The 22047-nt window shown below is 40.6% G+C and overlaps 1 protein-coding gene across 3 annotated transcripts in view; it reads right to left on the bottom strand.

Moving 5' to 3' along the window:
- Positions 1–230: 230 nt before the first annotated feature.
- Positions 231–22047, bottom strand: part of PALS2 (protein associated with LIN7 2, MAGUK p55 family member) — a 55124-nt gene continuing 33307 nt past the window's right edge. For all 3 annotated transcript variants that reach the window (XM_072327965.1, XM_072327964.1, XM_072327966.1), the window contains exons 3-12: positions 20916–21068; positions 15722–15874; positions 15016–15243; positions 13546–13677; positions 12415–12514; positions 11780–11848; positions 10575–10736; positions 9452–9654; positions 8996–9124; positions 231–6973 (exon numbers count right to left, since the gene is read on the bottom strand). In XM_072327965.1, the coding sequence (XP_072184066.1) occupies positions 6797–6973; positions 8996–9124; positions 9452–9654; positions 10575–10736; positions 11780–11848; positions 12415–12514; positions 13546–13677; positions 15016–15243; positions 15722–15874; positions 20916–21068 (1506 nt within the window). In that variant the 3' untranslated portion in view covers positions 231–6796. The remainder of the gene's footprint in view (positions 6974–8995; positions 9125–9451; positions 9655–10574; positions 10737–11779; positions 11849–12414; positions 12515–13545; positions 13678–15015; positions 15244–15721; positions 15875–20915; positions 21069–22047) is intronic.

Below are 22047 nucleotides of genomic sequence, written 5' to 3'. Positions count from 1 at the left end.
TACCAGCGCTGAATGTTGCTCGTTTCCCACCCTCCAACCTGTAGCTGAGTGCTGGGGCTTAGCACAGGAGCACGGCCCTTCAACCTGTATGAGGAGGGCAGGGGGAAATTCCACAGCACTGCCTGCCCTTTCTTCCTGGTGAGCCCTCACAGCCTCCAGCCAGCATCTCTTAATTCATGCAAGTCACAGAACGACCAAAAAGAAACCAACCAAAGTGTAGTTTTTCAATATTAAATCTTTATTATATACAAAAATATTTTGTTGGGAATTAACAGAATCTCACAATTTGTACATTAATATCTTTACGCTTGGCTGTGTTTGTTTATTGTGAAAATATCAGCTGTGAAAAACACAACGGGGGGGTTAGAAAACAAGCTACACTTTAAAAACGTCCTACGTGGCAACTGCTGGATAGGAAGGCAGCGCACTATTGGGACCCACCTCCCAGGCCTGCTCTAAAGCGCTGCATTCAAACCACAGGTAGCTACTAACTCAGCTTCAGTATCACGTTAGAAAATGTATAATGAATAGTTACGGTTGTTTTGTAGGATATTTTCAGCTAATAGAAAGTATTTCTTTACAGGAGAGAACGTCTTCAACATTTACAAGTTTCAAATCCAGTTTAGTTTAATATTCTGTAGAAGGAGAAAAAGAAAAATCATGCAAAGCTTCCAAGAGGGAAAAACTGGTATGAGAACAAGCGAAGGCTGGAAATGTAACACTGACGCTTTGAACACACACACACAAAGCAAAACACTTCAACAAGGTTTGGTAGGTCTTAGCCCATCTCGGGGTGAGAGGGTGCCCAAGTTTCTGTTTTAAAACCTAAGGAAGAAAGAGGTTCCCCCTTACATCAAAGTACTCCAGTGTTACGTACAGGAGATGCGTAACTGCAGGAGGCAGAGAAAGCTCAACGTGCATTTTCAGTGGGGGGAATTCCCTTTCTGCAGTTCTCTCCGTACAGAATCGCAGGAGAGGAACCCACACAAAGCCATCAAAAAACCCACACCAAAACCCCGCAGCAATTCTTGCAGCCAATGATTTTGCTGCCGCTCCCAGAACTGTACAGCGCGGTGTCATTAATGCTGCTCTGTGTATCACACAAGAGGTCACCGACTGAGAAGTTACTGGGGCTGTTGGAGGAGGTTCACCGTACCGCAGTGAGTGCTGCCTACCCACGGGGTGATGACTTGCATCAGCTGTGAAGACGGCCAAACTTGTACGGACAGCATTACCGTGGAGTTCATGACATGAAGAGAACAAATGGGAGATGTTTCCAGGCCCTTTTAGCCTTGCATGTTGGTCCTACTCCCCATCCAACCTCTGCATTAGCAGCAAAAGAAAATCCATACCCGACTAGCATGAGAAAAGGTTAAGAATATCGAGAACAGAATTCACACTTACTTACTGACTTTAAATGCCCTGTATCCTATACAATCTAAATACTGCTAAACTCCTTTAAAAAAGTAAGAACAAAAATCTACTTGGAGGTCCAACTGCTACACAGCCTTTACCAAGCTGGAACTTCTATGTGAGTGAGTAAATTCCAGCTCCAGTACCAGGAAATGAACGAAGAATTCAGCAGTGTAACATGAGAGTTTGTGGGACATGATCCCACTGTGGGCCAAAGTGGAGAATTCAAGTAAGTTAGTAAATACTCTTCTATTAACTTTCAGTATATTAATTCTAAGTTAATCTCTATTTCTCTATCTCTCTATGCCTATCGCTTTGTGTGTGAGTACACTTCTACTATTTGGAAGCCAAAGCTGCCTCTGAACATTTGTTAATTTGACTTCTTTTTTTAATGCACTGCAGTTCTTACTTTTGCATCCAGTGCAGGACTGCCAACAGCAAGTCCCACTGCTGTTAAAGACCAGTGCTTGTGTTGACCGCTGTGTCCTCTGAGGGAGGCAAGGTGAGAATCCCAGACCATTCACCTGAGATTGTTAAGAATGTGAAAACCAAAAAGGGTGGGGAAAAAAACAAGCAAAACAGGGCCAGAACGTCAGCATCTTCAAGAACGGCAGCACAACAGAGAAACCCCAGAACCTCGTGCTGAACAAATCCCGTTAATGGCCCAGGAGAGGTTTTCTCTAAGAGCTACAGGGATACTTAAGGCAAGAGGTCTGGCAGACTTAAGTCTTTTGTACCGGCTAACCACTACCTAAACGTGGATGAGTTGGTCTCTGAACACTATTGCAGAAGAAGTGCTGTTAAATTTGGCAATAACAACGCAATGCTTTAACCCTTCGGAATTTGCGTGAGGCAAGAAACCCCGCAGGAAGCAAATACTCCCTACGTATAAGCATGATAGATGCGACAGACTTCCAGCTGTAATTAAAGCTGTACCTACAGGCACAGAGTGACTGGGAAGCTACTGCAGCAGGCACGACAGATCTTTAGAGAATTGGCATCTGCCTCCAAGTTCAGTGGGAAAGATGAAGATAGATGAGGACTGGATGGGAAGCCAAGGAATAGGGAGAGAAGTTTGGGTTGGATCACAGTCACAGTAACAGCTTATGTAAAAACGGACAGCCCAGCAATCCAGATTTCTGGAGTTGTGCTCTACTTGCCGTTCTCCACTGGTCCTTTCGTACGCACAGCAGAGGCAAACTTGGCTTCAGAGGGTCCCTAGCCAGGAATTTTCTGTCTTCAAAAGTTAAATGTCCTACTTATTATCTGAATCACTCTTAAAAGAAACATACGAACAAACCATGGAGCACTTCCTGAACCCTGAGCTGCCGGCAGTTTGTACAGCAAATCACTCAGGTGGGATCTCAGAGGACACGATGAGTTAGGACAGAAGGGGAAAAAAAAGCTGCATTTTGAGCCTAGCAAGGATGCAACAGATTATATAAACACAGACTCAGAACGAGCCCATCTGCTACCCTGCAGCTTTTGTATGACCGAGCGCACAGCACTGCACTCTGCAGACTGAGAGTTCCACATTGGTACCACATTGGGTGTAGGCTTATTTCCCCTGCCTGTGTCAGTAGGTGATACTGCTCCAATTTTACCTTCGCTTTATGCTTGCAGATCCTTATTAAAGCCCTTTGTAAGTCTATGCAAGATGGCATATTACAGCAAACTGTAATCGACTGCGTGTTGTTGCGACATAGAACCTAAAGTAGACCTGCAGGTCTAACAGAGACAGCAAGGTAATCGCGTGGGTATAAATGCACCAAAGTATTTACATTAAGGTTGAGACTGGTGTACAGTTAGGGGAATTTTTGGTGCATTTAAGGAAATAACTTACAGGTCTTGGCATACTGACTGTGTTCTTATGTATAACTTTTCGTACAGAGGGCAACTACAGTGTTTCTTCTATAAGTCTCTCTATATGTACAGATTTTTACAGCACCTCCATGCACTGTTTAAAACATAGAAATTACAGATAAATATAGAATTTTTAGATTGAAATATCTGTATATTTAGAAAAATATACATTAGTAAACACAATAAACCAGGTATTGAAGTGTACCAGTTCTAAAGTCTCACATGCAGGTACATTTCTGGATTAAGTCATGGGAGATAGCAATGTGGTAGCAGACATGAGCATTTTTGTTTCACCATCCACATACATACACATACACAGACAATTATTTGATAATTCACTTCTCTAATCTACTTACTTAAATATTTACCTTGTGATACATACCACGTATCTTAAACATTTAGCAGCATCTTCGCCTCGCTCAGACACGCCTATTGTTATTAACAGTCAATGTGACAAGTTTTCCTGTGATCTGGAAGATGAATGCTCAGTACAGAATGAGAGACGTGACATCCAAGCTATTTATCCCCCAGGAATGCTTCAAGCAGCTCTTATACGAAATGGCTTCCCTTGCTCAGAACTCGCCTTTCACACCATCTTTTCCCTCGCAGCGCAATGCGCAGCTCCCTGCCCAACTCCTGACCCAGCACGCTGTAACAGGCGGAATCCATCACCACCGTGTACATGACCAACATGGCATCCTCATTCTCTCCAGGAATGCTTTGGTTTAATAAAAGTAACTTATTTTCAGCCTAGTCACCCAACTATGCAGCAACAATCTAAGCGGAATAGCTGATGAAAGAAGTAATTCCCAAACACGGTACAGCTGCCAACGCGGACTCTCAATTTGTACCATCTAACAAACAGATGCAAGGAATGTATTTTTTCCTCCTTTAAACTGGCATGTGACCATCCAGTTAAAACCTGCGCTCACTTTGACAACGGTCCTTGAATGCAACCTTAGCAACCCAGTGCTTATTGCTTCAGATTGTACTTCTCATTAGCATCTATATTAACCGCAGCAAAGGGTCAGCTGCTGGGCTCCGCTGTGCTAACTTAAATGTGCTTGATTGCTAAGCACTGAGTGGAGCTTAAGCAAAAGCTAAAAGCTTCAGGCTTCAGCAAATACACGGCAAATTGGAGACTGCTTACTATGTGGGCTCTTTGCACAGCATGATCTCTGAGATGGAAATAGGAGTAGCGAGGTTTTCATGACTAAACCTTGGTGCCCATCTCTTGTGGGATTCTTTTGGCTGAGTACATGTCTGAAAAGTGATGACAAGAGGTAACGTTTGCAATATGAACTGCCGTGGGGTGGAAAGTGAAGAATCATCTCGTTCCGCTCCTTAAGGGAGAGTGAGCTCAGCCCACTTTTGGCATCACAAACTCGTAATGAAAAGGCATCGCATCTGTCCAGGAAGCACATCGTATTTACAGCACGTGTAGGTCTTCTATGACACAGGATACAAACACGATCCCGTCACGTTAAGCTTATAATGCCAAAACAAAATCGTTGAACTAGTTAAGCAACAGCTCTGCTGTCTTTGCTGCTCCATCAAAGACTCCATCTATTTCTCAGAGCAGCCTCTGAGTGACAGGATCACAGAACACATCTCTTGGCAAAGCAAGTAAAGGGCTGGTGCTGATGCTGCCGCACTTAAAAGCTCTGCCCAGCATAAATAAAACCACAGCAAACAAACAAAACCAAGCAAGCAAAGCAGTGGCACAAATTTTCCTCTGACACTTCCAGAGTCCCTCCATACGACTGAGATCTCAGCCTTCAGAGCCGCCAAGATGCCCCGTGCTCACACAGCTCTGACAAACATCTTCCAAACACACTGTGATCTTAAGCTGCCCCCTGCCAAACAACCAACTCCATCAGCTTTAAAATTCACCTGCAGCATACAGGTAGGGTGGTTTTGCTTTTTGAGATGTAAGCTTTTCTTATGTCAACAGTTTCTGCTCTGCACGTAGAAGGCTTTAAGAGCCCCAGGAGCCAATGCTGCTTTACAGCATGCAGGCCTCTTTTCCTTCAGAAACAGGATGAACTGCTTTTTGCAGTGTTCTGTATCACACTTTGGTGCTGAAAAAGAATTCAGAAGCGAGGTGCCCGTCACCGGATGGAAGAGGAATTAAGCAAATATAGATGACTTCTGTTTAGCCTGCTAAGCGATGGTGAACGTTGCTATATACAACAGCTAACAGGATAATATAAAATGTGATCACAAAAAGAGCGAGTCTCGGTGACAGGCTGTATTTTCATTTTGTTCTTGTCAAGCAGAAACTTACATTAGCATAAGCTTTGATCGACGAACCTAATATGACTTATGTCTATGGGCCTACAAAGGGGACAACTGTCACCAAACACAAAAAGAAGTACGTTGTAAAGCTCGAAAATGATGAACAGGGTGGCTTTTTAGCAGCAGGCTTCCAATTCACAAGCTATCTAATGAAAAAATCAATTAAAAGCACAACGCAACAAAGAGCACAGAAATTCCATTACATCACACTCAAAAATACAAGTTTTCCAAAAGAGAACACAAAACTCAGCTAGATCTCTCAGGAAATTAAGCCACAGATCACTACATAAACATCAAATGATGTCCTAAGAAAAGAAAATGCTGGCTTGGGTTCTTCTTTGTTTTGTTTTTCAAATCAATGTGTTTCCACACGCACGAATACAACAGTCCTGAATATTAAGCTTTGCTCTACAAGGCTCCGCTATCAGGTTCTCTCTGGCTACATCACCACTGCACTGAATTACCTTGCAGACACGCTCCCTGCTGCAGGTACTTCCACCACGAGAGGCTTCTGACGGGCTGGCTCCCAAGAACAGCCGATGAGCAGCTTGCAAGGTATTGCTTCGTGTGATTTCAAGGGACGTATAAGGGAACCTACAGGACAGTTGCCTAAATCAAGAGACGTCAGGAATTCGTGAAACATCAAGAATGCTTCAACGTTCAGCAGAAAGAAGCTGGAGCAATGGAGCTGTGCCGCTTGTCGCTGTTAGCGTTTGAGATTCTACTCCTGTCAAATCATTGCTTTTTAAGGAGAAAAGAAAAACAAATCTGTTGTTCCCTAATAAGAGCGACAGACTTTTGAGCGGTTAAACACTGACATGACCGAGTTCGACAAAAATTGTTTCAAGTATCCTCTTTTTAGTCACAGTGAAAATGTAAGACCGAGATGTAAATGTTAAAGTGAAGGACTGAAAGTTTCTCCGATGAAAAAGGCAAAGGTACTAAAATCAAAACGTATAAAATGCTTAAACGCATTTCCTTCGTGTGATATGAATAGAAAGGTTATCTGTAAAAAGTTAGAAAAATTAAAATAAATTACATATTTAAGTACACTTTCCCTTCGGCGTTATTACAAAAAGTCAGAGCAGTGTACTTCTGAATATACACAGAGTAAAAATGCGCAGGCGCCGCAGTTATCATCGCTATCTACACCACATCCTGTCACGTTAGTTTGGTTGCTGCAGTTGATTTTATTTGTTACTTAAGCTCATCTTCAGCAATCTCAGTACACCCAGCTAATGGGGACCCACTGCGGTTCCAGCCTCAGTTTCTCTATAGCAGTCTGCAGCTTCTCGAAGGCTTTGTCTAGGTTGTCATTTACGATGGTCAGATCGAAGTAGTGGTTGTACGCTCTCTGGATCCGGGCGCTTTCATCCACTGTTTTTTTCAGGTCAGTGTCCTGTTGGAAGCATTAGGAAATCACTAAGAATGCAAGTCTTGTCACATCCTTACCAATTAACAAGTACCGGTTGGTGACGTAGGATGAATGGCTTCCTTTACCGCTACACATTAAAAAGATAAAATATCTATAATGAATCCACAAAACCCTCAAGCTAAAATGCACTGATGGGACCGACAATTTTATACTCAGCGTCAACGATGTTTAATATGGAAACCAAATATTGTACATCTTGCCATTTTTAAGGAAGTCAATATAGGCACGTGAGAGGGGCCCTGAATGCCCAACAGACAGCCCGCTGCTTTGTGTAGGCAACTGGCAAGTCAATCACAATAGTTAACATTTGGGAATAATCTGACTGGTTATGTGCACTTATTTATGCCTCTTTTTTCTTCCCTCCAGAAAGCACCAAAACCCCAAGGATTTAAATTAGTGTGAAACAAAACATCACCAAAGCTACATTGGTGGATGAATCTCAGATCTTTAAAGCGCCACTGCAGTTGTAAATAGAAAAGCCAAAATTAAGAACTATATGAGTAGCCTTTCCTTCACAGCACGAGAAGGAGGCAAGCAAATGCAGCACCACAGGAGCCAGAGTTCTTGCAAAGGACTGGGAAGCCAGGATTAACTGAGACAGACCCACTAGCAAACGATGCACGCAATACTTCAAATGCACATTTCTTCTTTGTTTGTTCAGGAAGCTGAAGATGTCCAACATTACAATGCGGAATCCATAGATTCATAACATGCATACTTTAAATGCAACCATCCTCTTTCTTATTCACAGAGGAAGTAAAACAAAAGCAAGGATGTCCCTTAGGGAATCAAATTTTAGGAAGTGCAGGAAATTACTTTTATACTTGTCTGGGCCGTCTTAATCTTGTCTCTTGATTATACAAGGCAAAAGTCAGTGTCTGTGGGAAGGAGGAAACACAAAGCACCCACAGACATAGTAGAATCCTTCACAACCTGAATCCACAACTAGGGCTGGACAGCTTCTCATGTTGTTAACAGAACGGAATCTCAAAGGTTTCAGGAGAAAAAAAGCCAAAAAATCCCATATTCAATTCAGTATAAGTAAAATCACTTCCCATTTTATAGCCTGGAATGCCCCATCAGCATCACACAAGGTACCAGTACCATCTAAGTTACACAACGCCAGCTGGGTTGTCAGCATGCCAGGGCTTTTCTCAGAAGAGGAAGATGCGCTGCTGAGCGCACAGAATGATTTCATTTACTGCCCAGCCTGATTGTTTCTAATGATCTTTGCACCAGTCCTGCAGTGGGAAAATTCAAAGCCATAGAGAACATTCATCATTCTCTATGCCTCTCACTTGCCTCTGCTGGGTCTTGGAAAAGGAGCCAGGACCTGAGGAATAAAATGTGCCACTTTGCTTTACATGACAAGTCCAAAGAACATCACGGGAGGAGAAGCCATTCAACGCTTCTTTTTCTGGCAGCTCTCAGCCATTTCTGGTGCAGCGTGTGCTGCTGCAGCAGTGGAAATGAAATGAGGCCCAGCTGAATGCCGGCTGCTTCGTTTGGCTTTTTTGTTTGTTTATTTTGATCCTATTTTGTTCTTTTCAGTCTGTAGTGTCCTTCCTAAGGACTGCACATTACGTTTTTAAGGCACACCTCCAACATAAAGGCAAACCTGATATAACAACTGTGCTGGGGGTGAGGTGGTGAAGTGAAGGAAAAGCACTTACATAAGAGAACATCTCCTGCCACCCAGGTTGCTATAACTCACTGTAAATAATCAAAGGTGGCACTTCCCAAAGAACACATTCCAAGTAGTTCCTGTAATCGACGCTGTCTGTAAGAGGACTATTTTTGAGGAAGAAGCACCCTGCCTTACACATAGTGTTTGATTCATTACCAGTAAGCAATCTGCAAATATCCTGCCTTACTTTTCTTGAAGACTTTAGAATTTTACAAGAAAAAAAAGAAATCTATCTAAAATCAAAAATAAATTCAGAACATCCCGTTCAAATCAAAGGAAATAGGAAATAATCTACTTACAGTGAGAAGTTTGGTTGTAATTCCAGCATCTACCACAGCCTTGTGCATAGCACGCAAAGTCTCCAACTCTGGAGCAGCAATGAACACTACGTAGGGCATGAATTCCGAAGTCCTCAGTATTTTCAGGGCCTGGAAGCAACAAAAAAAGAGGGGGAAAAAACAGTATGAGAATGGCTCAAACATCCCCTTCACTTAAGGGGCACTGAAAACTATTACGTTACAGTCAGCAGAAATACAAGATAGGTGAAGATTTTTAACTCTATTTCAGAAACTCCTACATTGCCTTTTCTGCTTTTTCCCCACCATCTTCACAACTTACTCCAGCTAAGTTCCACAAACACACAAATCCAGTTGGCAGCTTAATCTTTCAGCCAGGTAAGAGGCCTTCAGATTTAAAGGCATGCCTCATTAACATTACACTCCACCTTTTTGAGTGTAACATTACGAATGATCTACCTGTGGATTCACATCCAAAATGCACGTCCTTCCTGTCTGAACAACTTCAAGGATAGAATCAATTTTAGTTCCATAAAGATTTCCTTCATATTCTCCATGCTCTAAGTATCTGCCAGCTTTAATATCCATCTCCATTTCAGCTCGTGACACAAATCTGTATGCCTGTCCATCCTTTTCATCATCCCTTGGCTTTCGTGAAGTAACTGAAAAACATTTAAAATACAAACTGAATGTTAATCTCTTTATAATTGAAACACATGTGCAAGACTGGGCTGCCTTTAAATTATGGAGATGATAATAAGGAATAAAGTGTAATTTTCATGGTTCCATGTACAGATTCATCAATTATTCTAGCATACATTCCAGATCTGCGCACAGCCCTTCCCATTCACATTATTTCTGTTCTTTCCTATACACTGCTTACCCTTGGATACTTATTCTTCCTTTGCATTACTCCTTCAGACCACATACAATATGCATTTATACCATCTTCTTAATTACCGACTGAAAATAATTATTTAAATGACTTGCAAATGAAATGGAACTTCAGTGAAATGGAACTCTCAAATGGCAAATTGACTTTCGAAAACTAACCGAGTACACAGCAAGACCCACCCCATTCTACCTCCCCCCCAGAAATATTATCACATACGTCACTCACTGTTATTCAAGGCAGAATCACCTGAGGTAGCTATGGGAAAGGTTAGCTCCAATACTAGAGCAACCCAGCCACAGCAATGAGAAACTCAGTGGAGGCCAGATGATGCTACTTTCCAGGACAATTTACCCTTCACAGCAAAGAATATTCACTGCAGAGCAATTAAAGCCCACACTTAAGTAAAACATTAGTGGTTGGCTTAGATATCAGCCCACAGTTTACAGTACAGATATTATTTAAGCAAGAATGTGGAAATTACATTATGAAACAAAATACCAGATTATTACCTACTTTGCTGTATTACTGCCCACTGTTTGCATTTAATTCATTTGAACTCTGGAATATATTAACAAGTTTCAATGAGTGTGAGAAATTACTTCTACCACCAAAGAATGGGATCAACTTTAGATGTTTTCCAGATGAGACTCAAAACATGGTATTACAACAGGAGTGCTGACAACTTACATGGCACTGTAGTTCCAAACCTAGTAGGATTCAGTACTATAAACCTGTTCTTCAAGCTTCTTCGTCCCACTCCTTGGGCCCCAATTAAGACCAGTGTTTTCCTTTGAAAAGGAGGCATTTTGGCTACTTCTTCATAGATCTGGATTTCATGACGATCAAATTCTATATTAAAAACAAAAAAATAGTTAATACCTAGTCAGTAACGTAAGAAAAAAAATGAGTTCTACTGTATCTGAACAGATCAAAATGGATATACAAATAGTAGTCAAATGACAAAGTCTGATATAAGCCTTATTGCTTTAAATTCATATGGGAATAGAAGATATTTGTGAAAACCGTAATGTCAGATTATTGCTTTTCCTTCCAAGGAGAAATTATTAGGGTGATCTGAATGGGAAAACTGTGATTAACCATTAGCGAGCTGTCACAGAGTAACTGAATGGTTGAGTTTGGAAGGGACCCTCTGGAGACCATCTGGTCCAATCCCCTTGCTCAAGCAGAGCCACTAACAGCCACTTATGCCCAGGTGGCTTCTGAGTATCTCCAAGAAGGAGATTCCACAGCCATTCTGTACCAGCACTCAGCCTGTGCCAGCATTTAATCATTCATAGCATAAAGATGTGTTTCCTGTTGCTCAGAACCCCCTTTCATTTTGTGCCACTGTCTCTTCTCCTTTTGCTGAGCACCACTGAGAAAAGCCTGGCTCTTCTGCACATTCCTTTGGGTATTTCTACACATTGATGACACCTCTGCCTTTAGCCTCCTCTTCTCCAGCCTAAACATTCCCAGCTCTCTCAGTCTTTCTTCACAGGAGAGCTGTTCCATTCTGACATTTTGGTGGCCTTTCACTGAGCTCTCTCCACTAACTCCATCCTTCTCTTGTTCTATGAAGCCCAGAACTGGTCACAGGACTCTAGGTGTGGCCTCACCAGAGCTGAGAAGAGAAGGACCATCTCCTTCAGTTCCTTGGCAGGTAACTTATACATTTTTCACTCTTTTAACACAAAGTTCTTCTCTGACTTCCACTTATTGAAACATGTACTTGGCATCATTTTTATCTACACTGACCTCAATTCCTTTTAAACAACAAACCTTCCTGACCTATTAAATATATAGCCAAATATTTCTCCGCTAATCTTTCAGCTTTGGATACCACAGGCTAACTCAAGGTTAAAAGCATAGAGATATACAAAATTAAAAGATACCCGCATTTCTTGTAGTAAGATACATCATCTTTTTCTTTTTTTTGCTGCTTATTGTTCCACAGAAGGGCCCTACAAATAAAAATCAAGACAAAATCATCATTCTTGCTCTACATTTTTGTTGAATGTATTTAGATATCTGATTTCCAAGACCACGTGAGAGTTTACATTAATTGCACTTAAAAAGGCTATTTTCAATAAACAAACCTTCCTTTTTCCAAATTCATGTATTCTAGGGAAGGACATTACATCTACTTCCATATACATTACAGAGTATAGTAAGAACAGAACACAGAAGTTTTCCAAGAAAGTTAGAAAAATCCCAGAAAAATCCTTCAAAAACACCTATTAACTTTCAATGCATTTTATAAAATCAGCTTGAATAAAAGAGAGCAGTCCTTACTTCCCACCTCACTTAGCTTTAGCGGGTAGTAAAACTGGCTCATGTATCTATGAAGACTAAGCATGTATTTTATAGTTTTCATCCTTTACTCAAAGCCAAAACCATACACACATAGTCATAGGCATTCAGCAATATTCCCATACAACAATTTTCAAGTATCTGAGAAGAAAGTAAAATAAAAGCAAAACAAACTGAATCAGAGCAAAGCGTAACTCTGAAACCTCTTAAATCTCACCTGAGTTGTCCCAGTCCCTTCTAACAAAAGCTTTTCTTTTCTCTTCCAGGAACTGGCTCGGAATGAGCCCTGCACTTCCTCCTTCTTTGACATGACTAGCCTGGAAGTTAAAAAATAGAAAGAATCAGAGGTAATGTGTGAGAAGCATTTTTCTCATGACATCTTGATGCCTGACTTTTATGCTGATCGTGTTTCTGAGTGGTAAAGGCTCTGAAGTAACTGGTTTCCATCCTGTTAGCCTCCTGTAGCCAGCCGTAAACTTTCAGCATAGCAATCCCAAATGGAATTCAATAGCTACAGCTCTCAAGTGACAAAACTCAAGACTCTGTAGCACATGGTACCTTTGTTTTGTATTCTTGAGCAACTTGAAGCAGGTTTCAGCATAGCTTAGTATCTGTCATTTTACAAACTGGGAATGTTAAGAACAGATCTCATCAACGCCTTCAAGCTTCTGTACTATATAACTAGAGATTTAAATCTGAGTAACAAAAGTATGCTTGGTAATGAAAGCTTGGCTAAGAATTTCTAAAATTGAATTTAATGGCAGGCCCAATTCTCTGCAAGCTCAACACATACAAACACACAGTTATGAGAAGTTACACTTTGCCATAGCTAGCTGGCCTCTCACTTGCTAACAAGACCTGTTTGCTTTTCAAGATGGATGCTTTTACCTATTAGTGACTCACTGATTTTTCACAGTTCATAAATTCCCAGCAATGGTCTGCCATTTATAGAATGGCCAAGGAAAAGCCTAACTTTCTTTCCCAGTGGCATAACCTGCAACAATACTCTTATATTTGTTTAAGATGTTTCACTTTTGCCTCTCATCAAGGGTGTTTATGAGCACAATGGATCTACTGCTCTTGGAGAGCCACAAGTTACAAGCTGATCACAGTGTTACATATGCAATTTATACCATTCAATGTTCATTACTGCAATTGCTTGTATTCTCACTTTCAATACTAAGAGCGTGAAGCTGGATTACCATGTCAATATTTTTCTTCTATCTACTGTTAAGTAGTTTAAATTAAAGAGTTTGTTATCAAAGACATTAAAGAAACTTTATATATATATAAAGTATATATATAAAGTATATACATAAACTTTATATATATAAATTTATTTACCAACCTGCCACCAATTTGGATCTTCCCGGTTTACAATCTGAAGAATTTCTCCTTTAGAAAATTTCAGCCCCGCTTCTTTGCATGGGATGAGGTTGTCGTTATACGGGTTATAATCAAAATGGCATTTCACAAAAACCTGAAACGTGGGAAAAATTTACAGTGCTTAAACATTACAAAATACATTCTCACTGACTCATCTGTCGAGCTGAAGTGATGTCTTTACCTAGGTGGTGAGGGGTCTGGAGCACAGGCCATATGAGGAGAGGCTGAAGGAGCTGGGAATGTTCAGCCTGGAGAAGAGGAGGCTCAGGGGAGACCTCATTGCTCTCTATAACTTCCTGAAAGGAGGTTGTAGTGAGCTGGGGGTTGGCCTCTTCTCTCGTGTAATTAGTGATAGGACCAGAGGGAATGGTTTCAAGCTACAGCAGGGGAGATTCAAGCTGGACATTAGGAGGTATTACTTCTCAGAAAGGGTGGTCAGGCACTGGAATGGACTGCCCAGGGAGGTGGTGGAGTCACTGATCCTGGGCGTGTTCAAGGAAAGGCTTGATGTTGTGTTGAGGGACATGGTTTAGAGGGAACTATTAGTAATAGGTGAACAGTTGGACTGGATGATCTTTTAGGTCTTTTCCAACCTTGGTGATTCTATGATTCATAACAAGGTCGACATGATCAAATTTGCATTTTGCTAGTAAGGTGCAAGTTATGGAGAAAACACTGACAAAGAGCACGCCAGCTGAGAGAGCAGAAATAACCTGCAGTGCAAACCTTAGCTGAGGAAGCTTCAAGACAAAAATAAGAAGCCAACTGCTAGACTAGACAATGTATTTGCGTTTTCACTTCAGTATATGCCACTTAATTAATTATTAATCCAACTCTGACTTAGAAACACAAACATTTCTCAAAGCTCAAACACTGTCCTCAAGGATTGTTTGATCCTAAGAATCACGTTTGCTATTAACTCAACGTTTTAAGACAAACAAAGTATGCTGAATGTAAGCACAACCTATTATATTCACAGGCATTAACACCCACTACCTGAAGGAGTCTTACAGGATATTTCAAATGCTCTCGTTATGTATATGTATCATATATGTGTATCTGAATTCCATGGAACCTGGACACGGATCACGTTAAAAACACGTGCACTTCACTGAAGTTCAGTGAGACTGTGGCTAAGTCGTCAGAGGTGAAAGAAACTGATTTGCACAAATACAAATGCTTATCAGTCTAAGATACTGATAATTTTTTAAGCAGATATGCCATCTCATATAGTGAATAATCTCATTTCTAATATGTACATAAAAGTAAACACAGGTATTACCCCTTTTGCTAGCACTAAGTACACACATAGAAATCTCAAAACATGGCTGCTCTTAATCTTACTCACTCAATTACCAAGCAGAAGATCTTCTGACACAAGTGTTAGAAAAGAGCTACTGACCTGTTGAGGAATAACCATGTCTCTACTGACCTGTTGAGGAATAACCGTGTCTCTGTAGCTGGGGAGAATCTTCAGAGTGACACTGCCACTAATATTTTTCAGCAGTTCCTGCAACTCCTTTGGGTTGTTTCCAACCTCGTGGCCATTCACCTCTTTAATAATGTCACCTACATGCAGAAGACCCTGTCGATCTATCATTCCACCATGGAGGATTCGTGCTATTACCAGATCGTTGTTCTCAACTCGAAACGTAACACCCTGAAAGATGTAACACCCAGTTCACCATTGTTTGAATTTCAATTGCATTTTACCATCACCTCAAGCAAAAAAATACACATCTATGGGACACTGTCTCCCCCAGTGAAATCAGACAACAATACAACATAAAAGTAGAGTACAGGCAAGTATCAACTGGCAGAGTACTTTCAGACAAGGTTTTCATTGTTTCTTGACTGCATGCAGTCCTGTCATTCTGTATGAGGACCAGACATTGCATTAGTCAGTTATGCCAGCAGGTAAATCTGCCTAGTGACTGCCTGTTTGTTAGGCTGTAATTTCCTAAAGAGAACAGGGTAGAGAACGCACAGATCTCCCTAGTTCTACCTCTCAATAATGACCCATTAAATTACATAATATAATAAAGCTAAGAATTAAAACTTAATGCGAGAAATTAGGCACATGCAAATGCTTTCACTTACACTCTAATTTAAAGACTTACTCATCTTCAATCACTTACCAGAGGTTCTCCTGCTCTTTTGTGAATTCCAAGAATACGAATAGCATCTACTGGAACGATCTGGTTGTTCACTGAAGAATTATTGACTTCCGGACTAGAAGGAGGGGAATCATAACATTTTGAAGCCACGATGTCGTGTGCTTCCAAGAGTGACTACAAGGGAACAGAAAAAAGCTCTTCTTAAAATAATGAAATAATTATTTTTTTAAGAGAGTTTTGTGTTGAACAACCTCTGAAACTGCCATTTTAGAATCTGATGTTAAAACACGTTTCATATGGCATGCACCAGAAATCAATTTTTATATTAGCATGAAACAGAAGCACTCACATGTCCTGATGGCCCCACTAGATTGGCAAATATGTTCTCTTACGTAAATACAAATGATTCTTCTTAAGGAAACACAGAAGAAATATGATTTCTTATAGGGGAAATTATGTGGGAGGCATATGTGAACTTATTGGGAAGAAGAAGAAATACCTACAACAGAGCTTCACCTAATGGAGCAATATTCAAGCAAATGGTTGAAGTAAACAAACAAGCAGCTGCAAAAAGATGAACATGACTCATTATTAGATACTTGTGTCTAATGTAAAAAAGATTTCCTCCACATTAATTTGGAAGTAAGGGTAAATTAAAGATAATTGCAGGTATGTAAGAATTTCTAGCAATCTGCAAGTTGACAGAACTCACTATTGGAAAGCAAGAGCTTAGATCTTATAAATTATGGTGTTTTCACCAGTTCACATGTGTAAGTACTGACATAAAGGAGGAGATCCAAACAAATAAAACCATCTTTGGAAGATTAAGAAATTTAGATTTTATTTTCTTATTAAAATATTTATAAGAAAACATGTAGAGGTAAAGCAAGATTAAACTTGTGAATTGGATGGCAGAGGCTTTCTATGTTAAAGAAGAAAAGGGACACACTACAACCACATAATGTAGTCCAGCAAGAAGTGTCCTGTGATGCACAGTCTCTCTGACCCATACAGCAGAAGGAAAACAAGAAAGCAGGAGAGATGGCTCTTAGGCCTATCTTATCGTAAGCAACGTAAACAGCCTTGTTTCAAACAGCGATCTGATGAGATATGGTCATAAGTTACATTACTGGCTGTTGTCAAATTTAAGTAGATAAAGAGAAGTCACAGAGAACAGGACACCATAGGGACCATCAGTGGCAATGACACACATGCCAGAGGAAATCAGCAAACAGTACTAGAAAATAGAGCAGGAGGACAGGCCTTTGAATTTAACAATTCTGCTACGCAGCCTGTTCCATTCTTCTACAAGCAGCCTCTAACTTAAAAAAGCTGTTCAACCACGTTAATGCAGTGCTAAACTCAACATGAAGATCCTCGAGGTACCGTTTGTGAACAGCCAACTTCACACTGCCCACTACAAAATGACCCCGCTGATGTTTTAACTTGAGATTAGAGGAGCTACTACTTCTGCTACTAATTTTGCTCCTGCCTTCAGCACTGTGAAAGCTTGTGGCTGCTCTGATATCTTGGACATAAACCAAACCAAATGAAATAGAGAAGACAATTATTTATTTAAATCACGCAGCAATCAGATAGTAGCAGTTTCTAATTCTTCATTATCCAAGATACGTCCAGTCCAAAAAACAGGAGATCTCCATTTGTCCGTGTGTGTATGCAACACGTTTTATCCTTTTTACATTTCCAAAATGAACCCAACCAGTATCAGCTGTGTCTTTTCACACATTACCACAGACCAAACAAAGTAGATGGACCCGTGCGATAATTCTAGTTTTCTCTTTTGGTCACACACTAGAAAACAATTGCTGCCAGCATTTCTGGCCACAAACCACTCGGTTTCTCATGAAGCTCACACATAAGCATGCTGTACAGCTCATTGCCCATAACAGTTATCCAATTTATGGATTACAATTGGATCCACAGCCAAAAAACAACTACTAGACAAGCAGTGCCATTCTTATCAAATTAACATGCTCCGTAACACTCCTCAGTTCTTAAAAACTCATCTCATCGCTCACATTCCATCCTATTTATTCACTCCATTTCGTGGACAAGCATGAGTTCTTTCAACTGCTACTTAACCATCTGTCAATCACTAAATCTTTTCCCTGCTATTTCCATGATGGCTGAGTCACAGAAGGACTATCAGGGACTGTAAACTGCTGCCCATAATTACAAAATGATTTCTTTGAGACAAGAAATGTATCAGTTTTCAAAACAAAACCAAAAAACAACCCCGTATAGTTCATTTACTATATTTCCATAATTAACTCTCACTCCCAAAACACAAAAATAGACAGTCTGCTGAAGAGGAAGCTCAAGGGAGACCTTGTGGCTCTCTACAGCTGTCTCAAAGGAGGTTATGGAGGTGGGTGTTGGTCTCTTCTGCCACGTAACTAGCAATAGGATTAACAGGAATGGCCTCAAGTTGTGCCAGGGAAAACACAGGCGGCATGTCAGGAAAAATTTCTACTCCAAAACAGTGATCAGGCACAGGAACGGGCTGCCCAAGGACACGGAGGAGTCATAGTCCCTGGAAGTGTTAAGAAACATTGAGATCTTGTAATAAGTGACGTGGTTTCATGGAGAAATAGCGGTGGTAGGTGGACAGATGGACTAGATGATCTTGGAGGTCTTCTGCAACCTCAGTGATTCTATGATTCTATATCGGGTTTAAAGGACTGTTTCCATCAAGACGACGTATAGTCCTGAGGAACACTTAAGAGAAAGTGACCTGGCAAGAGAGGCCAAGCAAATATTGTCGGAGCACTCTCCAACATTTTATGTTGATCACAGTTACTTTCTTATTTTAGTAATATAGTTGAGTGACTGGAGAAACACGGTTATATGGATTTGACTTTTTTCCTTCCTATGGTCTCTGAGAAAGAGATACCTTCTGCTCCTGCAACTCCAAAGCTCCCCTGAAATCTAACCTTTCTCACCCTGGTGATAGAACATTTATAAAACCACAGGCAAAGTCTGCAAAACAACATGGACTGAACAGTCTGCATCCATGAATGATTCAAATTTTCCCAAGTATCTTATAAATAAACAGCATCAGTAACTAGCCAACACTGGGTAACCGTGGAAAGGTTCTCATGGAAACAATAGCAATGGTGCCTGAATAAGGCACTTAGAAGAATTCTCAGCACTTCACGAGAGACACAGTGCACTGGAAACAGTACTGTGGCAGACAGCATGGCTCCTTTCTGCAAGATACTGTCAAAAAGTAATCCACAAACTTGGAACATGTTCTTTAGTTTTCCGTGGCTGCACTTATTTGCCAGGTTAAAAAGAAAAACATAGTTCTAAATTCTGTGAACAAAGTAACATTAAGCATCCAAGGCTCTCTTTTTCCATAACTCTGAGAAAGGTGAAAGTAACTCAATGAGCTCTTCCATAAACAGCAGAAGTGATTTTTCTGCATGTTTAAGCTCCCCAACAGTGCGGTTCTTCCAACTCCTCGCTCTGTCCTTGAGGCAAATTCTCTCACCACTTCTGCTCTCCAACTACTGTCAACACTTACTGTAGCTTCTCCTATGCAATGTATGGCTCTTTTGTGCACACTGCCCTGATAGGAAACCATCAATACGGTGGAACTCAGGCTTCCAAACTGAATCACATCAGATATAAGTAGCTGGTTTTGTCTGCATGCTTATTGTTTCTGCAAATGACAGCGCACAATATGAAAAACACAATCTCAAGCTGCTTTACACTGGCTTTTTTTGGTTTGTTTTAAGTGAACTCAGTAATTTTGAACTGCTGAACTCTGACAAAGTGAGTGATAGTTTAGTTCTCAAAAGGCGACATTTAACTACCATATCCATTAAGTAGTATTTTCTTTTAGATTCCCACCTGATTCTTTGTGCACCATCCAGTTTCTGCTGCAAATGAGGCAGGGAGCCCTAAAAATAGCTTATTTCTCTTAGATACCCATGGAACAGTGTAAGAAGGAAGATGCAATCTTCTTAGAAACACGCAATAAATGTGACATGCATTGTTAAAATCAGTTTCCAAAAAAGAATCAAGCAGTATAACTGTACATCAGACAATGGTACAAAACGAATTAGAAGTTTCCAAATGAAAACACAACAGCAACAAAACCAGAATGACCGAAGTATTTTTGCACTGTAATTACCAGATCCTCCAAACTCATCCTCTCCTTTTCCAGTCCCAGTTTTCGCTAGAAGATTAAAGGCTGATTTCAAGGGTCACTCACCAGTAAGTTTCTAAATCAAAGCCTCTGGTCCCTTGGTAATGATGCACAAATAAAAGCACAAAGGAGGCCAACGAACTGCTTTTCAGAACAGTATTCACAGCAGTTACAACACTGAAAGCTGAGGTATTGAAGCGTTCCCCAGTTCCAACAGGCCATGGCACAGTTTATCAGCCTTTCCATCACCTATCCATGTTAAGCAGTAACGCACACCACTATGTGTGTATAGCATACAACTGAAAAATTTAGAAAACAAAAACCAACCAAACGTGATTTAACATATACAACAAAAAATGTATATATGGCTCTATACCTGTCCACGAAAAGATGTGTTTATGCTGTGGCAAAAGGTTTGCTATTTTTTTTTACTCAGGAGACTGACTGCAAAGTACCAAAACAAGCTGAAGCCAGTCTAGAAAGCCCAGAATCCAGTGAGGATTAACAAGCTCTAATCTTTAAGGGCCAGTATGGAAACTGGTAATAAGAGTAGCAGAAATGGGAAAACAAGAATATGGCAAAATTTAATTTATGTTTAGTAAATTATGCTAAGTGAGAACAATGTAAAGATGCAACTTAAGCTCAGTGTAGATTACACGGCATAAGAGAACCAAGTTCATTCACTCTGCAGACTGTACATCTGACACGTGTATGAATGCAACATCTGAACTGAAATGCAGAATGTATCAGGAACTGAGACCACCTGGAAAAGCTAAAAATAAAGCACTGGAGTAACCTCCAGTACACAGGCAGACTTACATTAGAGACAACACCATGAATGAAGATATACTTGAAGCATTAAAGACTAAAATCATGTCCATTCTTAACTCCACATGACCACTTCTTTTCCCTGCATTCAGAGTAAAATCCTACATTAAAGTTGGCTATAGTTCAGTTTTAGTTTCACTATTATACTAAGATCCGTATGCGCACAGTAATGCTGTGGGTTGTATAAAGTGAAAAGGAGTAAAAAGGAGGCACCTGAAAATGGGGTTCCTTGAGTATTCCAACCAATTCTGCAATGTTTTCATCTTTATTTATTAAGGGACTGATGTCTTCAAGAATTTCATTCACCAGCTCCAGGTTGTTGTCACTGACAGCCTCAAGTTTAGAATCTTCTAGTCTCTCGTGAGCCTGTAAGATAAAATAATTACATACGACTATAACTGTCATGGTTTTGCAATTTTGTAATTTTGCTATCAGTATTCCACATCATAACATCATGTTAAGCATAGATAATTTTGACGAATCTGCTGCTCACAGAAAGAAGACTACATGTCCCAGGGAGCACCACGGTCAGTCATATGACCAGGACTATATAATCTCACTTCAGTGCTGGACTCGCGCTCTTGGATCCTGCCAGCCAGGGGGAGAGCCGTGTGGGAGCGTTCCGGCCGTTTCGCCTAGAGTTACAGTAGGCCTCTCGGTTTCGGGACTCACTCTCTCTTATTTTACTTGATTTGTTAGCCTTAATTCCAATTATATTGCATTATATTGTGTTATTCTGTATTCCGATATAGTATTTAGTAAAATAGTGTGCCTCCTTAGATCGCTGCCGCTGTATTTATTTTCTCTTTCCTTGTTTTCTTTTCCTTTTGGGATAGCGGCCCTGCAGGCCGTCTATACCCCTGTCATGGGTGCCGGTAGATTTTAGGGTAACCTATGACATAATTGGTGGAGAATGCGGGCAGATTGCCAGCAAAAGTGGGCATAATTTGGGCAAAAGTGGGCAAAAACTGCAAAAGCTGCTGTTTTTCCTGCTGTCCTTTTAGTTTTTTACAGAGCTACGAGTTTTTTTTTTTTCGTTAAGGAGCTATCTGAAGTTTACGTTTCTGCACCTGGGAGCTTGACCTTGAATGTCCAGGCGGACGGCCAATACCCCAGAATATTTTGTAAACTTTTAGCTCTGCTATCTCGTTATTGAAGAGAGGAAAAAAAAAATGTGTGCTCTGTTAAAACTGCTTGTAAAATTGCTTTTCAGGGGACTGCATGCTCCTTGTCCCTTCCCTGAATCCATTATGCAGTTTTTGAATGCCCATTTGACCACACTGTTAATTTCCCTGAACATACTGTTGGTTATTTTATTAATCTCACTCAGTATCTGGATTTATAA

Source organism: Excalfactoria chinensis, chromosome 2, assembly GCF_039878825.1.
Source record: "Excalfactoria chinensis isolate bCotChi1 chromosome 2, bCotChi1.hap2, whole genome shotgun sequence".
In the NCBI taxonomy this organism is placed as follows: domain Eukaryota; kingdom Metazoa; phylum Chordata; class Aves; order Galliformes; family Phasianidae; genus Excalfactoria; species Excalfactoria chinensis.
Note: the sequence above shows the minus strand (reverse complement) of the source record. Positions and strands in the feature narration are given on the sequence as shown.